This window comes from Cetorhinus maximus, chromosome 24 (assembly GCF_964194155.1).
Source record: "Cetorhinus maximus chromosome 24, sCetMax3.hap1.1, whole genome shotgun sequence".
Taxonomy (NCBI): Eukaryota; Metazoa; Chordata; class Chondrichthyes; order Lamniformes; family Cetorhinidae; genus Cetorhinus; species Cetorhinus maximus.
Genome location: NC_135902.1, coordinates 8,479,570 through 8,499,200, shown reverse-complemented (window position 1 = coordinate 8,499,200; position 19,631 = coordinate 8,479,570). Strand labels below are relative to the sequence as shown.

At 48.4% G+C, this 19,631-nt stretch overlaps 1 protein-coding gene across 2 annotated transcripts in view; it reads left to right on the top strand.

Annotated features, from left to right (window-relative positions):
* Positions 1 to 19,631, top strand: part of dnah9 (dynein, axonemal, heavy chain 9) — a 563,627-nt gene that overhangs the window by 406,552 nt on the left and 137,444 nt on the right. For both annotated transcript variants that reach the window (XM_078570706.1, XM_078570707.1), the window contains one exon: positions 6,091 to 6,213. In XM_078570706.1, coding sequence (XP_078426832.1) covers positions 6,091 to 6,213 — 123 coding nt within the window. The remainder of the gene's footprint in view (positions 1 to 6,090; positions 6,214 to 19,631) is intronic.

Sequence of the window (19,631 nt, the reverse complement as noted above, 5' to 3'; positions counted from 1 at the left end):
CTCTGTTTCCCCCCCATTCCTATGGAGAAGAAGCTAACCTCCAAATACTATGACAACCAAGTTTGTAACTAGCCAAACACACTGGGGGATGAGGTGACCAACAAAACTGTGCTTGGGCCTCTCGCCGTGTTGTCCAAAGACATCCACAAACAAAATTTTACCACTGGGTAAAAAAATGGATAGTAAGGGACACAATTGGTCCCCTTGAAGATCAGTGTGGTCGTCTATGTGTGGAGCCTCACGAGATGGGGGAGATCTTAAACAGTTTTTTTGCATCAGTATTTACTCCGGAAACTGGCATAGTGTATAAGGAAGGAAGGGAAACAAGCAGTAGTTTCATGGAACATATAGAGATTAAAGAGGAGGAGGTGCTTGCTGCCTTACAGCGAATAAAGTTAGATAAATTCCCCGGGCCTGACATGATACTCCCTTGGACCTTGAGGGAGACTAGTGTAGAAATTGCAGGGGCCCTGGCAGAAATATTTAAAATGTCCTTAGCCACAGGTGAGGTGCCGGAGGATTGGAGGGTAGCTCATGTTGTGCCGTTGTTTAAAAAAGGCTCCAAAAGTAAACCAGGTAATTACAGGCCAGTAGGCCTGACGTCAGTAGTAGGTAAATTATTGGAAGGTGTTCAGAGAGATTGGATATACAATTATTTGGACAGCCAAAGGCTGATTAAGGATAGTCAGCATGGCTTTGTGCGTGGTAGGTCGTGTTTAACGAACCTTATAGAGTTTTTCGAGGAGGTTACCAAGAAAGTAGATGAAGGAAAGGCTGTGGATGTTGTCTACATGGACTTTAGTAAGGCCTTTGACAAGGTCCCACATGGGAGGTTAGTTCAGAAGGTTCAGACACTTGGTATCCATGGAGAGGTTGTAAACTGGATTCGAAATTGGCTATGTGGGAGAAGACAGAGAGTGGTAGTGGATGATTGCTTCTCAGGCTGGAGGTCTGTGACTAGTGGTGTGCCTCAGGGATCTGTACTGGGACCATTGTTGTTTGTTGTCTATATCAATGATCTGGATGATAATGTGGTAAATTGGATCAGCAAGTTTGCTGATGACACTAAGATTGGAGGCGTTGTGGACAGCGAGGAAGGCTTTCAAAGCTTGCAGAGGGATCTGGACCAACTGGAAAAATGGGCCAGAAAATGGCAGATGGAATTTAATGCAGAAAAGTGTGAGGTGTTGCATTTTGGAAGGACAAACCAAGGTAGGACATACACAGTAAATGGTAGGGCACTGAGGAGTGCGGAGGAACAAAGGGATCTGGGAGTTCAGATATATAATTCCCTGAAAGTGGCGTCACAGGTAGACAAGGTTGTAAAGAAAGCTTTTGGCATACTGGCCTTCATAAATCAAAGTATTGAGTATAGGAGTTGGGATGTTATGGTGAGGTTGTATAAGACATTGGTGAGGCCAACTTTGGAGTATTGTGTGCAGTTCTGGTCGCCTAACTACAGGAAGGATATCAGTAAGATTGAGAGTGTGCAGAGAAGATTTACTAGGATGTTGCCGGGTCTTAAGGAGTTGAGTTACAGGGAAAGATTAAACAGGTTAGGACTTTATTCCTTGGAGCGTAGAAGAATGAGGGGAGATTTGATAGAAGTTTACAAAATTGTGAGGGGTATAGACAGAGTAAATGCGAGTAGGCTCTTTCCACTTAGATTAGGAGAGATAAACACGAGAGGACATGGCTTTAGGGTGAAAGGGGAAAGGTTTAGGGGGAACATTAGGGGGAACTTCTTCACTCAGAGAGTGGTGAGAGTGTGGAACGAGCTACCATCTGACGTGGTAAATGCGGGCTCACTCTTAAGTTTTAAGAATAACTTGGATAGATACATGGATGGGAGCGGTCTGGAGGGTTATGGACTAGGTGCAGGTCAATGGGATTAGCGGAATAATATTTCGGCACAGACTAGAAGGGCCGAATGGCCTGTTTTCTGTGCTGTAGTGTTCTATGGTTCTATGGTTCTATGGGTGATGCAGTACGTTGATCCTTTAATAGTGTTCGCTCCTGCACAGCCCCGCCGCTGAAGTCTTTTTAAAAAAAAACAGCGGACACTGAAAGAAGCTGTTTTTAATCCTGGAAAGTGTTTTTTTTTAAACAGGGATTTCAATTTTGTAACATAAATTAAGCCTGGATAAATGGAACTGCATTGTTGTCTCTGATGGTTGGTTGAGGTGGAGTCAGGGGGTGTGAGGTTGGGGCAACATGCTCCAGCATACCTAAATAATCAGTACAAAGTTATCCATAGCGTTCATCGGACAGCTTCACTTTGGAGGGCAATAGTAACAGCTGATAATGGAAACTGGAAATGCTGCAGTGGCAAGTTAAAGGTGTTTTTTTTTAAGTTTGAGGTTGAAGTGCTATTGAAGATGTAGAGCGATCACTGATGCCCTATAGAGGGAAAGGTGACGCTCATTTAGCTGGTTCTCTGCCCAAACAGGGGTGCTTAAAATGGAGGCAGATACTTCCCTGCCTTGAACATGCCAATCCTAATCCTTATTAACACAGGCCTCATCAGAAATAAGGGGTTAGATTTTCATTCCTGAGTCCCAATCCCACTGTTGGGATCGAAATCTTGTTGGGAACACAGAAACGCCCTTGGTGGGACCCTGAGAAAGATTTTGGATGATGTAGCCAATTAAGAGGCGGTCTCCAGGAGCCCCGTCCAATTAAGGGTGGTGGGTAGGCTGTGCATCCGGGAAGGCCAACCGGAGCGCCAAAGGCTCTGGGAGGCTGAGAGGTGGCGCTGACAGTGTAAATGGGAGGACGAGAGGGCACCTCAAGATGGAGATGCCCTCTGAAGACTTTTCAGTGTTTAAAAATAAAATGGGGCCATGGCTGCCAGGCCAACATTGTAGAGGGGAAACTCTTCCACAACATGACCTGGGGCCTACAGCTGGACCCTCAGCCTTACCACCTGCAGCCACGTCCAGCCACCTGCCGGGCTTTGGCCTCAGCCCAAAGGCCACCTATGGTAAATTCCAGACGGCTTGTGAAGAGTGCCCTCACTAGGCATTTTAATTTGTCTTAATGGGTACCCGCTGCCAGAGGCTGGAACGTGCCTTCATCAAAATAGGTCGTAAACGGGAACATGCTGGCAGACTGGCCAGTAATGTGAAGTTGTTAGCACGCCCACCTCCAAACCCGTCGCATTCACTGAATGGAAATCCAGCCCAAGATGTCCTCAAAACATAAGCTGACCATGAAATGCATCCCTTGTTGAAAATGATGTCTGCTCTTCGCCGAATTGCTCCGATGTAACAAGACTTCCTTAAAGCCACATTCTCTGCAGTCGCTTTTTCTTTAATCTTCAAAATCTAGCTCTATTCATGAGGATAGTGCACGAAAGCGTGATGTTAATGGATGACAAAGAAAGTTAATTTCTGAAGTGGAGTTTCCTCAGTGACCCACATTCCTGTGCCCCAGGGCACCTCTTTATTTAATGACACTATATCTATTTAGGTTTGACCACAGGGTCTCCAGCACCATTAACCTATATATCAGCTTCTGATCATATTCTTTTTATTTGAATTTGAACAATGCTGCTCCACTTAAAGGGGACTAAAGGATACTTCTGTCGCTCTCCATGAGTAGCCTAGTTTAAAATATTGATAAAATAACAGGAGGATTACCAAGGCTGAAAGTGGAATTAATCAAGGGCACGAGACAGGCATTAGCCCTGGAAGTTTCAGGGATTTTAACTCTGTGTGTTACTCCTAACCTCACCCCTATGGAGCTTGGTAACTCTTCCTAGTCACTGACACCAATGACATTGCCTGCACTCAACTTTCTAATTTTAGGTATCAATATACTATGCATGTATATGACTTTGAAAGTAAACAAGGAAATGGTGACAGATAGGAACAGACTGACAGTGAAAGCATCTGTCGTTTTATGCAAAATCTCGCAACAATCAAGATTGCCATCGACAGACCTTAATCCAATTTATCCTTTAATTGTGAAATAATTTTGTGTCAATGGGATTAATGTAAGTCTGTAATTAAGTGTGCAATGTAATCTAACAATATTCAGGTGTTTGTTGTCACTGTGTCGAAATTGGTTGTTGATAGCTGCCTGCTCTCATTGGTGAGTTTGGACAGACTGGAGCTGAATCATTAGAGAGTTGGCAAAGTTGGAAATCTGAACTGAAAAATGATGGAAGTAAATAGCAGGCCAGGCAACATCTGAAACTGAGAGATTAGCCTTCCAATGAACTTAAAAGCAGATCAAACTTCAGTGCATATCTGCAATTCCTGTTTTTATTGCTGCCTTGTGGCATATTGTAGATTTCAACAATGATTCAATGCTGGGAGCAATTCCAGTTAGATTGGAAAATTGCACTACGCCCTTGATTCAGTTCCCATGTGCTGAATTAGCTGCGACCAGTTGTTGTGGTTAACATCATTGCCTTGCACCTGGGGAGATAAAACATCTGGTAGATTTGTTGCTCCTGATGACTGTCCGGTCATTGTCACCAATAAACATCTGTATGAGATGGCAGATGAGGACAGGGTCAACTTGGCTCCGATATCCCGCACCATCAGATAGCCACCTCACACCGGGGGAATGGGCACTTGGACAAAACACCAAAGGGCCATCTATGAATCTGCATTGGAACATGAGCCCTGAGAAGAACACTGAGGTGGGGTGCGAGAGAAAAACAAGTTGACATGAGAATATTAGCCTCTCTGATGTTATTTATTGGATGTCTGATTTGAACCTGCACTTGAAACACCAAGAACTCTGACTTCAGGGTCTGAAATTTCCATTTTGGGTCAGGAACCCGGTTTCGGGATCAAATCCAGGTTCCCAACTCCGCACTTTTGCCAGGAATAGGCCCTCATCAGGATTTTCACAGGATTGGCTAATTAATGCACAGAGGGTGGGCTCAGTGTCTAGATGGCAGGCGGCACTGGAGGGGCAATAGGAGGCCCTCCAGCACTGAGAGAGCAGCCGTCCGTCAGTGCAGGTAAAGGAGAGAGAGGATGCTTCAAGATGGAGGGACTCTGTCAACATTTTTAAAACGGTTGAAATTCAAAATGACTGTGGCTGCCAGATCACCATTTTAGAGGGGCAGGGGGGTCCTCCACAGGCCAGCCTGTGGTCCACAGCTGCTGCCGTTGCTTCTTCTGCTTTAGTTGTGTTGGCACCACAGACTAATCGTGGCCATTTATAAGTCAGCTGTGGGGAGGGGATGGTTACCAATGTGACATGGAGCACTGGGCCATCATCCACCCCTCCCCTGTCTGCCGCTGGGAGGCTGCGTCCTCTCACTGGCTGTGATCCGGCCAGCAGGGGCGGCTTGTTTGCTTGCTGACTGGAAAATTCCAGTCGGTGGGGAGAAGGGAGTTAACGGGCCCCATAGTTGCCTTAACTGGCTACCCGCCAACTGCAGGCGGGCAGTTGTTGCGCCTCGGGCTCAGCCTCTTTGATAACAGCCCCGAGGCGGGACGATGTCTGCAAACTGACGCGCTGGTTGCCCATGGCGATTTTTTTTTCTGCCCCCTGCCTTCAATCTCGTTTCCATTGGGCTTTGCAAATGCAGCCCCGCGGACTAGACCAGCTGAGCGCATGTAAAAGCTGCAGCTGACCGCGATGGAGCTGTACCAGGCCACGTTCCTCCTAGCATTTAAGTGGGTCTTAATTTAAAAAGCTGAAAGGTTCAAAAGGAATGTTTTGGAGTGCGCTGTTCCATTGTAACCTTCTGCTTTTGGGATCATTTGAAAGCAGCCCTGCTGAGCGCTCTCAAAATGCCAGCCATGACTCACAGGCTTGGTGTCTGTCGATCATGAAGTAAGAATGTTAGAATTAAATGGGAAACGAAAGTAGGCAAGAATCAAAAAGTGAGACATTTGTGTTATATTACCCTTTATAATCATATAAAATTACGGAACGCTATAGAAACAAGGCTGCATCAGAGCAGATTTGATGTTTTATCTGGCCAGTTACAAATTAACATCAATTCTTGTGGGGCCCATAGAAACTGGTCAGTGCTGATGGGTTTTATCAGATGGATGCTGCGGAGGAATGAATAGATGCCACTAATATTTATGTCTTTTTCTGTTCCCCTCAATTTGACAGGTTCTTCTGATTAATAAAGAAATAAACCCAAAGGAGCTGGACTTCCTGCTTCGATATCCAGCCCAGCCAGGAGTCTCCAGCCCTGTGGATTTCCTTTCCAACCAGTCCTGGGGCGGCATAAAGGTACCAATTCCTTACTCCTACGTTGCTGTCACTGTAGACATCAGGCCCACTGCCACATGTTACAAAAACGGAGCCAAGTTTTGATCGGAAGAGAAAGCACCTTCAGTGATTCTCTCTTACACCTTGCGGGGAGGTGTTGAGGGTGGAGGGGTGCAGTGTGGAATTTATCTTCACCCCCCTGGGTGGTAATGTGGCAGAGCGGATCACCAGCCCATGGTAGGATTGCCTGATTTGCACTCTGAAAACTGGGTGGGTTTTATAACGGAGGAACAATCTGCTCTGTTAGCTTCCCATCCAGGCAGCGCAGGCAAAAACTAACCTCTCACGTTTCTCAGTTATAACACCCGTTGAAGACACTTGAGTAATGTGCACTCCATTGCTCACTCCATTGACATTTTGCACAATTCCATAGTGGGCCCTCTCTCTCTAATATGGTCTCGCTCACTTCACCCGCACAATTCACCAGTTCGCAGGTTGGTACATGGAGTTTATCCCAGTATTTCCCAAAGTTTTTCCCGCTGTGGCCTCATTTCAATGCTTCAGACTTTGTGTGGCCCCAGGTTGAAAATCTGCAGGGTGGCGAGAGTTGTTGACGGGGGTGGGGGGGTGGGGGGGGGGGGGGGGGGGGGGGGGGGAGGCGCTGAGAGTGGCTCCAGGGAAAAGGCCCGCTCACGGCCGACACTGAGGGTGCCTGTGCGTCACTCGTTCACTTTTCCCTCCCCACAAACTGCAAACCTGGAGAAATAAAATTGGGCGCCTATGTCACGGGGCCTCAGAGCCGGTCCGGTGACTTTCCCGGCAGAGTCTCCACTCCACGGCCGCCATGTGGCCTCAGAGGTCGTGACCCCAAAATCTCATCCCGTGTCCCCGGCCGGGCTGGGGCGGAGAGGGGGAGGGGGGAAGGGAGGGGGGTGGTGGGTGGTTAGGGGCAGTGCGGGTGGTGGGATGGCGCCGCAGCCCACAGTTTGGGAATCCCTGGAATATTAACTCATTTGATCAGCCCACTGTCCACTGAGTGGCTGAGCACCAGAGAGCAGGAAAGTCCTAGTTTGTCTCAAGACTGCTGAATTGGCTGATATACAACTGTGGTGTCAATCGGCACGTTGCATTTGGTGTCAGTACCCTTGGACTACAGAAAGAGAATAACGCATCGTTGGGCTTTGGGAAGGGAAAAAATCTGACATGGATTCAACAGTCATTCCCTGCTGAAGAATATGGTCATTGGATGACCGCAGGATCAGGTTTAGTTGTAAATCCCCTCACAGCCAAATAGGCTGCTAGTGCCGACTGTTTATAATCACAGCAGAGGTGTTGTAGAAGCTGAGCTCACCATCAGTCTGTACCCTCACTGTCCTCACTGATAAATTTGCCCCTTGTTTCACACCGATTTACCTATTTATACAGCTGTTATAATTTGCATGCACAGCGTTCACAGACGCTTACACCGATGTGACAAGCCTGTGGGCATTGTGCAGGCTGGTACAGGTTTGTTTGCATGTTTTAGGATCAGAGTGTTTTTTGACAGGGTAACTGGGCAGGGGTGAGGCATCTGAACTGTCATTGAGTTGAGTCACTATCCTTGCGCTGCCTGGAATGCCTGGAAGTGTATTCTCATACCAGCTTGACTCCCCTTGTGTGGATGCAGAGGAAGAGGTCCAGACTTGCTGATCTTTTTCCAGCATTATGCAGAGGCAAAAATCACTTTCTCCAACTGATGTACCACAATGTATAATGCACATATTTCTGATGTTGGGGAGAGGCAGGGGGGCTTCCTTTAGCGTTGTGGTGCATTACTCAACCTGCAACCAAGGTCGACCATTTTAAAACAAAAATGGTTTTGCTGATGTTGAACCTCTTTACAAGCTAAAGTAATATTGTAGAGGAGAATGCATTTCTTGAGTTGCAAAAGATTAACAGATTTTTTCAACTTGCGCAGACGTGTGGCCTTGACACTAATCTGTAAGAGCAACTGGGAGGTGTTTGGGCTGCTAAGAGACACAGGGTTAGGGCTGTACATCTGTTCACTGACATCACTGTCTCTTTATTGTACACAAAGGTGATGCCAACAGCTATTTATCTGTGACCAATTTCAATGACTTTGCTACTCTCTGAGATAAATTGGAAAAGCTGTCAGCCTAACAGAGGGCCAAGCAGTGAGGGAGGTTCATTTTCCTTTGAGGCCTGTTTCTTCTGAGGAAAGGAAAGATGTACATTTATACATTGCCTTTGGAACTGTTTAATGGCAGTGGATTATTTTGAAGGACAGTGGCTGATGTCATGCATGCAAAAACAGCTGTCACTTTTCACACAGCAAGATCTCACAAGTTATAATGACATGAATGATTTTCATTAATCTGCTGTTGGTGGCACTGATTGAGGCAAGTACATTGACCAAGACACCAGGGGAACAAATGCACTTTGAATGGGATGGTTGACATCAATTTTAACCAGAACAGCCTGACCCGGCCTTGATTTGATTGTCTTGGGTGAAGATTGGCACCTCTGCCAGTGTAGCTTTCCCTCAGCTCTGTACTGGAACGTTACCCCAAAATGCTTCTAAGCTGCAGAAACAGGGTTTGGCAAAAAAAATGCTTTCATTGATAAAACAACTGCAGGAAGAAAGGGGGTCATTCTAACTTTTAGCGCTGCATGAAAAACAGGTGACAGCAAATCGGAAGCCTGCTGTGGACCCCATCCCCGCTCCCCATTGAAGCCAGTGAAAAAGAAAACTGGGTGATGTGTAAAATAGACAACTGAGTTGCCAACATCTGTTTTCCACACAGCGAGAGAAGTTAAAGTGACTCCCAAAGTTTTCCTGACCTATCCTGATCATGTAGGTCGGTAAGTTCCGCAGAGCTGGCCCTGCTTCGCTGCCTTAAATTGACCTAAAACACAGCGGAAAAAAGTGCTTAAAAGTGCGTAAGCGAGGCTCCTCCATACTTCTGGCAAAGTACAAGAACACAGGAAGTAGGAGCAGGAGTAGGCCATTCGGCCCCTCGAGCCTGCTTTATGTTTAAATATGAGGCCTAAAAATCCAGAGCTGTATTCTTAGAACGCTTTTTCGCTTGCTGTGTTTTTTGCAGCCTGTGCGAAGCATTGAGAGGACCATTGCTGACAAGCCTTCCTTGCAAGAGAAGCTGGGGAAGGGATTGAATTGCAGTTTTCAATCTCCCTCTCCAATTTTTCCTCATACTCCCATTGCCTCTCCTTAGGTTTAACTAAGACTGGAAACTCACTCTGTGCCAAATTGCAGCCACAATGCAACTATTACTGTGCTATGCTTAAGACAGCGTTTAGAATATAGGCGTGCTAGGTTGAATTAGCAATGGATTAATAGCAGTGAAGGCATGACTGGTCTAACTGAACAGTATGTTCCAACACCAATGCATTCTCACTGCATAGTCCCTCAAGGCCATAAAGGTCCTTTGTAGACATTATGCAAATGGTCTCAAACATCACTTGACAAGATCATAGCTGATCTGATGGTGGCCTTAACTCCACTTTTCTGCCTGCTCCCCAAAACCCTTGACTCCCTTGTCAATCAAAAATCTGCCTGACTCAGCCTTGAATACATTCAATGACCCAGCCTCCAGTGTTCTCTGGGGAAGAGAATTCCACAGACTTACCAACCTCTGAGAGATAAAGCTTCTTCTCATCCCAGTCTTAAATGGTAGACCCCTCATTTTTAAACTGTGTTCCCATGTCCTGGACTTCCCCACAAGGGGAAACATCCTCTCAGCATCCACCTTGTCAAGTGGCCTCAGGATCTTATATCTAATGGCAGTGGAGCCAGGGCGGCTGCACGGAAATGGTGTAGAAGCAAATTTACTCATAACTTTCAAAAGAGAATTGGTTAGGTACCTGAGGGGGAAATGCTTGCAGGTCCATGGGAAAAGAGGCAGCGAATGAGATTAATTGGTTTGCTCTTTCAAAGAGTTGGTGCAGGCATGATGGTCTCCTCCTTTCTATAAAATTCCCAGCCATAGGCCTAAATTTTATGGTCCTACCCGTGGTGGGAATCATAGCGGGCGGGACAGATAATTTGACGGACCAACAAAGGTCCGTTGACTTTGGGCGGGAATTCCCGGTCCCAAAGTCCCGCCCATAGTGATTTTTGAGACCCTTTGCATAATGTCTACAAAGGACCTTTATGGCCTTGAGGGACTATGCAGTGAGAATGCATTGGTGTTGGAACATACTGTTCAGTTAGACCAGTCATGCCTTCACTGCTATTAATCCATTGCTAATTCAACCTAGCACGCCTATATTCTAAACGCTGTCTTAAGCATAGCACAGTAATAGTTGCATTGTGGCTGCAATTTGGCACAGAGTGAGTTTCCAGTCTTAGTTAAACCTAAGGAGAGGCAATGGGAGAATGAGGAAAAATTGGAGAGGGAGATTAAAAACTGCAATTCAATCCCTTCCCCAGCTTCTCTTGCAAGGAAGGCTTGTCAGCAATGGTTCTTTCAATGCTTCGCACAGGCTGCAAAAAACACAGCAAGCGAAAAAGCGTTCTAAGAATACAGCTCTGGATTTTTAGGCCTCATATTTAAACATAAAACAGATGTGAGACAATTATTGTGGGTGGGACCTTCTTGGTCCCCTGGAAGTGAGCCTGAGGGTGGGACTGGGAGGAAATTTTCTTGTGAGGACATCAGGTCAGTGGCCGGACACACTTGCGCCTCTGGGCGATCTTGCCGGAGGTGGATCGTCAAAGGCAACGGCGGGCAGGCAATTTAAATAGCTAAGTGCCCAATTGTGGGTTGATTGGGCACAGGATGGGCCCCCTTACTGAGGCCAAAGCCTGGCAGGCGCCTGAAGGCAGCTCGCTGGGGTCCCCACGAGGTCTCTTTCAGATCCCCCTGACTGCTCCGCACCGGCAGCACAGGAACCACATGGCTACGCGGCCGTGGCCAATGGCCAGCCTGTGGTGGGGTGTCTCAGCAGCTGTAACCACATTATAACTTAAAGAATGAATGACCTCTTCAGAGGCCGTCTCATGATGGTGACGCCCTCAATGTCCCTATCCTATTCGGGCAGTGCCCACCTCTGCTGCTGGGACTGCTGCCCTCTCAAGACTGCAGGCGCCCCGAACCCACCCACTCTGCTTAATTGGACAATGGACACAGAGGCAGCCAATCAAGGGGCAGCCGCCCATAAAATCGCGTGGACGGGAGTGCTGGTGGCAAGCGCAGGGTTGGGATCCAGAAATGGTTCGGACCCACTATTGTTTTTAAAGGGGACAAGATTCCATCCTCTACCTTATACCCTCAAGCCTTCTGTTACCTTAACATAAAAGAAAACATTTCCTTGGATGGTAATTCGAAGTAAAAAAAAAAGAATTATCTAGCGAGGCGGTGAGAAAAACAATTTTTTCCTTCAAGTAATCCTGAAGTATCAGAAAAACACATGGGGAGTAGGATGATGACTCACCATCCTTAAACTTTCAGGCTGGATGTTAATGAATGAGCTACGATGTAATCATAGCATTTTGTTGTGCGCATAGAGCAAGCCCAAGTGAACTCTTTGTGACGCAGTTGTAAATAATAAAAATACAATCTCCTTTCTTGTGTCCCCTATTAGATGCATTAAGGAGGTTGAAATCCAATTATTTCCCACGCAGCGATTATCACTTTGAGACAGTAGTACAGAGCATAAGTTATTTATAAAAAGCAGAAAAATATTAACATGACTGCAGCTAAATTTTATTAAGTATTAAAGCAGTGTTATTTTGGATGGTGTTTGGTAAACTTTTATTGTTTGCCGAATACTGCATTGCAATAATGAACGGGCATTTACAAACACCATCACTTTAATGGTAGTAAATCAGCGATTCTGTCTCCTACATGTTTACCTGTCTTTCAGATTGGTTCCGGTGGACAAAATAAGACCCAAACCTTTTTTTTTCCCTCAACTCATTCAAGCATCCAGATTATATGACCATATGTTTAATGAATTCCGTTTCACCATTTCCTATTAGAGGACTTGTCCTCACTTACTGTGGAGGCGGGTGGTATAGTGGGAATCTCATTGCAGCCCAAGCTAGTCCTCTGGGGGCATGGGTTCAAATCCCACCACGGCAGCTGACGGAATTTAAGTTCGATTAATAAAATCTGGAATTGGAACCCTCCGGTGGGACTTTGCGCCCCTGCCCGCTGCCGGGATCAGTCTGGTCCCGCCGAAAGCCAATGGACCTTTGGCTGGGCCGCCGCGTTTCCCACGGCGGGTCCCGCCAGAAAGGGGGCCGGAAAACCCTGGCCCCAGCCTCAGTAATGATGACCGTCAAACTATCATCGATCGTCATAAAGACCCACCTGGTTGACTAATGCCCTTTAGGGAAGGAAATCTGCTACCCTTGCCTGGTCTGGCCTACGTGTGACTCCAGACCCACATCAATGACTCTTAACTGCCCTCTGAAATGGCCCAGAAAGCCATCCAGTTCAAGGGCAATTAGGGATGGTCAACAAATGCTGGCCTTGCTGGCGATGCCCGCATCCCATGAAATAATACATTTTTAAAAATATTTTGGTTGCTATTTAAGTAAGAAAGTAATGAGGGGCTGGATTTTACCATCACAAGGCCAGTGGGTTTTCTTGCAGAGGGGACACATAAGATCCAGCAGATGGCTTTCCCACTACCTGCCATCCATCCCAGCCTGCCTAAACTTTTACCAGTGAAGGGGAAAGCGTCGGGCAGCCCACTGACCGAGGGCCTTTTGAGGCCCCTAAGTGGTCAATTAATGGTCACTTAAGGGCCTCATTATAAGACCCTCCTCCTGGTCTAAAGGTTCTTCCATCTCTACTCTGGATAACAGCAGCACGCAGCAACTTGGATGTGATTCCACCAAATGTAATGCACCTTCATTAAACCACTAAGCAAGTCCACATGCTCACCATAACACTGGCTGATTAGTTTCCCTGCGTGCCGGAGTCCATCTCGGTGGTTAGACCTATGATGAGTTCTCCATGCCCGACTTCTGAGTGATTGACCAAATCACACTGCAGCAAAGATATGTTTGTGGACTCTTTCTTTATACCAATTTTTTTGCTATGGCCCTGTGTCATATAAGATAATACCTGTTTTTAGCCCATTTAATTGGTTTTTGGTTACATCAGTGTCTTTTCCCTTGCCCTTATGTCCTGGGCCTCTCACAAGGCTATGCTTGAAGGAATAGAACCAGCCTGGCTCCGCTTTGTTATCTTCTTACACTGTTATCAATCCCCAGGCTGGTACAGACAGACAGCTTAACTACTTCTAACCAGCACAAAAGGGCAAAAAGGGGGTCTATCTTTCTCACAGTTCGAGGCCAGTTCTCCTGCAGCTTAATTCATTTAGCAGACCTGCTAATTCTGGCAATGATTTGACTTGATGAAATTGACCATCGTGCTTTGCGGTGTGGGCCCACAGTGCAGTTCAGTACATTTCTTCAGATATCTCCGGTCTGGGTTCTTCTTTCACTTCGATGTTCCATGTTACCACCATGAGACAAACACAGGATTCCACCACAATTGGTCCATTTTACTTAATATACAGGAAAAAGAAACAGTTACATTGTTTAAATGTAATTAATACATTAAAAGGAAGTAAATAAGAACATAAGAAATAGGAGCAGGAGTAGGCCATTCGGCCCCTCAAACCTGCTCCGCCATTCAATAAGATCCTGGCTGATGTGCCCCAGGCCTCAACTCCTCTTTCGTGCCAGCTCCCCATAGCCCTCAACTCCCCGATATTTCAAAAATCAATCTACCTCCTCTTTAAACACTTTCAGTGACCTAGCCTCCACAACTCTCTGGGGGTAGAGAATTTCAGACATTCACAAATAAAACATTGGCTTACACCAGTCGGTATTTGGCTGGCAGAAGGGGCAGGCCTGCTATGCCACACTGGATATGCCATAGCTGCATGGTCTGATGTCAGGCATTGGTGATGGTGGGGGTGTGGGATCCACCTTGAGGAGCCCCTGGGCACCCACTGCAAGGTCAATACCCCGCCTTTAATCCTCCCCACCCCATTCCTCTCACCCCCTTACCGAGACCCCCGACCCTGAACTGAGCGGGCTCTTCAGCATTGAGGACTGGCTGTAGTCCCTGCAGTGGCCACCGTTCCCATTGACGCTGCTGGGGCTGCAGAGTTGCTGGCCAATCCAACTGACCGGCAGCTCTCTAAAGCCAGGAGCTCCCCCCTGAGAAAGAGGTAGAAGCCTTGTCTTGAAACAATTAACATTGTTCCCGGTGTTAAATTGCTGTGGGGCAGATCTCGGGATTGAGGGCAAGCTCCCCCGCCACAACTTTTAGCCGGGGGCGGGGGGTTGGTGGGGACCATGATGCCCCTTAAAATCAAGCCCAAGATGTACAAAAGGAAATACGAAAGAAAAACTTGCAAGTTATATTGAAACAAAAGCAAAGGTTTGTAATAAATTTATTAAGAGCAATAAATAGTAAAGGGCTGATTCAAGACAAATGGAGGAAGGACTATAATAGATGATTGAAAAATGGCAGGCCTCTTAAATCAGTACTTTGTATCCGTTTTCATAGTGGAAGAACTGGACAACATGCCAGTGGTACAAACCAAGATGAAAATAAAGTTCAAAGAGGATTACCTGGTAGATTTAATCACAGAACCGTTAGACTGCAGAAGGAGGCCGTTCGGCCCATCGTGTTTGCACCAGCTCTCCGAATAACCAATTCCCTTGGAAAATATTGGAACTTGAGATAGACAAGCCCCCATGACCTGCTGGTTTCCATCTCAGGGTATTAAATGGAATTGATGAAGAAATTGTAGATGCAGTACTCAGAACTTCCAAAACTTTCTAGATTAGATTGATGACTTTTGCAATTAGATTGGAAAGTTGCAAATGTCATTCCATTATTTAAGGGGGGATGGATCTACTAGTAACTACAGACCTGTCTATTTTGCATCAGCTATGGGGAAGTTACGGAATCTATCATCAGAGGCAGAGGGTGGTATCGTCCCAGATTTGCACTAAGTGTGGTAGCGGGTGGGTAAAACAACATTTTACTCACCAGCCGCGATGGTGGTTTTTGCGCCGTATATATTGTCCCAAACCCACCACATTATTTATGCACTCCTGGGAAACATGCCGTTTCCATGGTGGGCGGGCTCTCATTCGCTCGCCGGCCATCACCCTGCTACCACATCACGCCGGGCGCCATATTTAAAGCCTAGCCACAAGCACACATCTCAGTGCTTCCAGACCACCACTGATGCGCGGAAGACATGGCGCTGAAACTGAAGGAGACTGCAGGCGCCAGGTTCAGCAATGTGTCCCTCGAGCACTTTTTGGATGCCGTGGAGGCCCGCCGGGATGTCCTGTACCCCCGCTCTGGCTGCAGGATGGGCAGCAACAGCACTAACCCAGCTTGACAGATGGCGGCAGTGGTAGTCAGCGCCAACGCCCTTCAGAAGAGGACAGCCACCCAGTGCCGTAAGAGGATAAATGATCCCTTCCATTCTGCCCGGAGTAAGTCACTCTTCTTATCACTCTCACCTCTCACAATCACAAACCCATCACACATCCACAGGGCCCTCACTCGCTGCCGGTTCAAGGGACATCACCATTCACTCTCTCACACTCATGGTCACTGTCCTCATCCCGTCCATGGGACCACTCACCACGCCCACACAGGCCAGGCAAACTTATCATCTGGCCTGGCAGGCGTTCTACTTACACTTTCTCCATTTCTATTCATGCAGGACAAGCTGGCACACAACAAGAGGGAGAGGTCGCAGACTGATAGTGGAAAGCCCGAAATCAAGGTCCTCGTGGACTTTGAAAACATCCAGCTGGCCGGCGAGGATCTGGACCAGTCCTGTGCTGACAGTGAGGTCGGCGCTGCTCTACCAAGTGAGGGTCCAGCAGTGCAACACCCATCAGACAACCATGCTGTGAGTGATGTGTCCTCTTTCACAGGCCACTATCATGCATTAATTATCTCCCCTTGCATCCGCAGGCACTTCTGGGAAACAGTTGACAGAGTTCATGACCCAGGGCCTCCAGTTAAGCCCCAAAGAAAGCTCTGAAGAGGAATCTGGAGGCACCCTCCCTGAAGTCCCATCACAGCGCTCACCCACACCCTACACCAGCACAGAGACACACACCATGGTGGGACCGAGCTTTAGAATAGCCTTGGGATCACAATCTGGTGAGCACATCACACTTTCTGATCCACAGCAGGCAGTGGCAGAGACTCGGAGGACTGCTGAAGGCCAGAACTTTGCTGAGACCAAGTCAGATGATGAGCCTCTGGACTCGGTCATGTCACAGTTGCTGGGTCTGCAAAGACAAGCTCGGGAACATCAGGAAGGGATGTCCGCTGCATCCTCAGATTGCAAGGCACAATGGAGGAGTCCGTTGCCTTCAGGATGAGGTGATAACGCCGGCATTGCAACGCACCGAGGTCAACACTGGTAGGATGGCGGCTGCCATGGAGACCTTGGTACAGAACTTCGCTTCTGTACTGCTGAGTGAGCTCAACTCCATCACTGATGCCATAGTTGGCCTCCAACAGTGTGTACATGAGAGGGGTGCCGGGCAGCTCGATCTCACGCCAGCTACCCCTGCTCCTCAAGGAGTCAGCCTGGGGCACCCATAGGGAGGAGAATCCACAGCTGCACACTCTGGGCCCATTCATCCAGGTGACTCAGAGAGTCCGGCCCATCTGACTCCCCTCTTCCTGTGACCTCAGCAGTTCCAGCTCCACAGGCCGTGGAGGGTGCCACTGCCACACAGCAGCACCCCGAAAGCAGGCCGGGGCCCTCCATGTCTCAGCCCTCCAGAGGACACCCACCAAGGTCATCACAGAAAGGGAGTCACAGTCAGCAGGCTGCCTCCACCTCCACTTGTGGATGTCTGGGGAGCACCAAGACATAGTGGAAGGGTTGGGAAAGTTAAGGAGAATTAGTTGCGCAGCCTGGGCACGGGTGTTAATCACCTGTACACACTGTTCACTATTGTCAATAAGCTCTCAAGAATGTCTCCTGCCTGTGGCTCCTTGTTCTGTTGAGCAGTGTTCTTGTCACTAAGATGTGAAACCTTTCTGCATAAGATAAAGGCAGGTGTCTCAGCCCTCGGTTCCTTCCCTGTGCTTTGTGCAGCCTTCAGACCAAAGTGATGGTCCGGCCTCACACTCTGTGGAACAACTACTGATACCTGCACCTCATGGTCATTGCTTGTCATTGCTGCCAGAATGTAGTGGGCAGGCTCCACAGAGTTCTCTCATTCTCTCTGTGTGCTCTCAGCACCTTTAAGGTGGGGCTGGCCCCCATCTCGTCAGCTCTGCTCCTGAAGGGCTCAGGTGCTGAAGACGGACACAGGATCAGATGCTTTTAAAGTTTCATGGCTGTGTCTCTATGATATGACCCTGATCACAGAGTGCAAGCGATCTGCCCTTGTCCAGGCAGGAGTCTCATTCTCAGGGGCTATGTCAAGATTTATGGAGTGTCCTCAATGTATGTTCTCATAATCCTCCTGCAATCGAGCGACTATTAGGGCCTCCACTGCGTTTCCATGACAGGAGCATTCTCATAGAGGGTATTCGCGCTGCCACGAGCCAGACTGGAGTCAAACATTCACAGATACAATGTGAGGATCTATGGGGTCACCTCACTGCATGTTGTCATCACCCTCCACAAATCCAGCAGCTATAAGGGCCTCGCAAGCACGATTGCTTCATCTGACCAGTGCAAGGACCTCATCCCCATCGTCGTTGCCTCCAAGGACCTCCTCACCCTCATCCCCTTCGGCACCCTCATCGGAGGAGATGTGCAGCTCCTCCGTCTCCTCCTCAGCCAGCTCATCTCCCGTTGGAGTGCCAGGTTGTAAAGGGCACAGCAGATGACGACAGTGCATGAAACTGTCTGCGGACTGTATTGCAGGGCTCTACCAGACCAGTCCAGGCACCGGAACTTCATCTTCCGCATCCTCGTTATAGCGTCGCTCTGCTGCAGCCTGAGGCCGCCGCATGGATATCCTCAGCCATGGCCTCTGTGGGTAGCCCTTGTCCTCGAGGAGCCATGCCTGCAGCCTCTGTGGACCCTGGAAGACTCCAGGGATCTGTGACCAACTGAGGGTGTAGGCATCGTGCACACTCCCTGGAAACCGTACGCACGCCTGCAGGATGTGTTTCTGGTGGTCGCACACCAGCTGCACATTCAGCGAATGGAAGCCCTTGTGGTTGATGTAGTCCACCGTGTGTTGCAATGGAGACCTGAATGCCACATGAGTGCAGTCGATGGCACCCTGAACCTGTGGGAAACCCAAGAACTGGGCGAATCCAATCGCTCTTGCATCCTGGGCAAAATGCACAAAGTTCTGTGTCCTCGCAAAGATGGCACCTGTACCTCATGGATGCATTTGTGGGTGGAGGCTTGTGATATCCCACAGATATAACCTGTGGAGCCCTGAAAGGAGTCACTGGTGTAAAAATTAAATGCCGCAGTCACTTTCATGGCCACTGGCAGCAGATGCTCTCCATGTCCTTGTGGCGTCCAATCCTGCAGTAGCTGGCAAATGTGACTGACTAGTTCCCTAGACATGCGCAGTCTTTGGCAACACTGGTTTCTCGGTCATCTGCCTGAATGAAAGGTGGTGTCTATAGACCCTGGGTGTCGCTAGGCACTGACCAGCGATGGCTCGCTGTGGCTCTTGGCGGCGTGTGCGGAATCCCCAGCCGCCCCTTCTTCCTGCGGTTGCTGCTCCTGCCTCTGCCCAGCCAGGAGCCTCAGTCTCTCTCTCCTCCATCGTCTTCGCTCTCTTAGGCCATCAGGCATTCAGCTAGTTCACCAGGCTCCATGATCCTGATGTACTCCTCCTGCAGGATGAAAGAGAGAGACACGTGGTTAGCATGGGTGTACTAAGGACCTGCCCTGGTTAAGTGTGATGGCTCCTTAATGTTTCCCAGAGAGTGCTGGCACCTCTTGGATCAGTACACTGCATGGCTGCCCGAAACCCCACCCACCTCCACCCCACTCCACCTGGCCGATTGGCGGCAGCTTTGCCCACTGGACTGCACGCTGTGCCCTCAGCTCAGACACAGGCATTCTCCTAACCCACACTGCAAGGCTGCACTGTTAGCCTGAACCATGGGGGAGACTGGTCCAAACCAGGATGCTGACATTGCCAAGGGGGTGTGAGCGCCTCCACAGTGACGATCCAAGGCCAGCTTTAGCGAGGAGATTGTACATCGTGTGCAGTCATCCAACTGTCCTGCAGTCCACTAAAATGCTCATGAATTTGCAGTCTGTGCCGGGGGGGAGGGGAGGGGGAAGCTCTGGAGAACTTGGTGACACTTTGATGCCTCTGCGTTGCTTGAGTGGGCAGATAAGCTAGAAGCCCAACTCCAATCATATCAATGTGGCTGCGCCTGGACTGTCTCAGCAGAGGAATGGTCACTTTATAC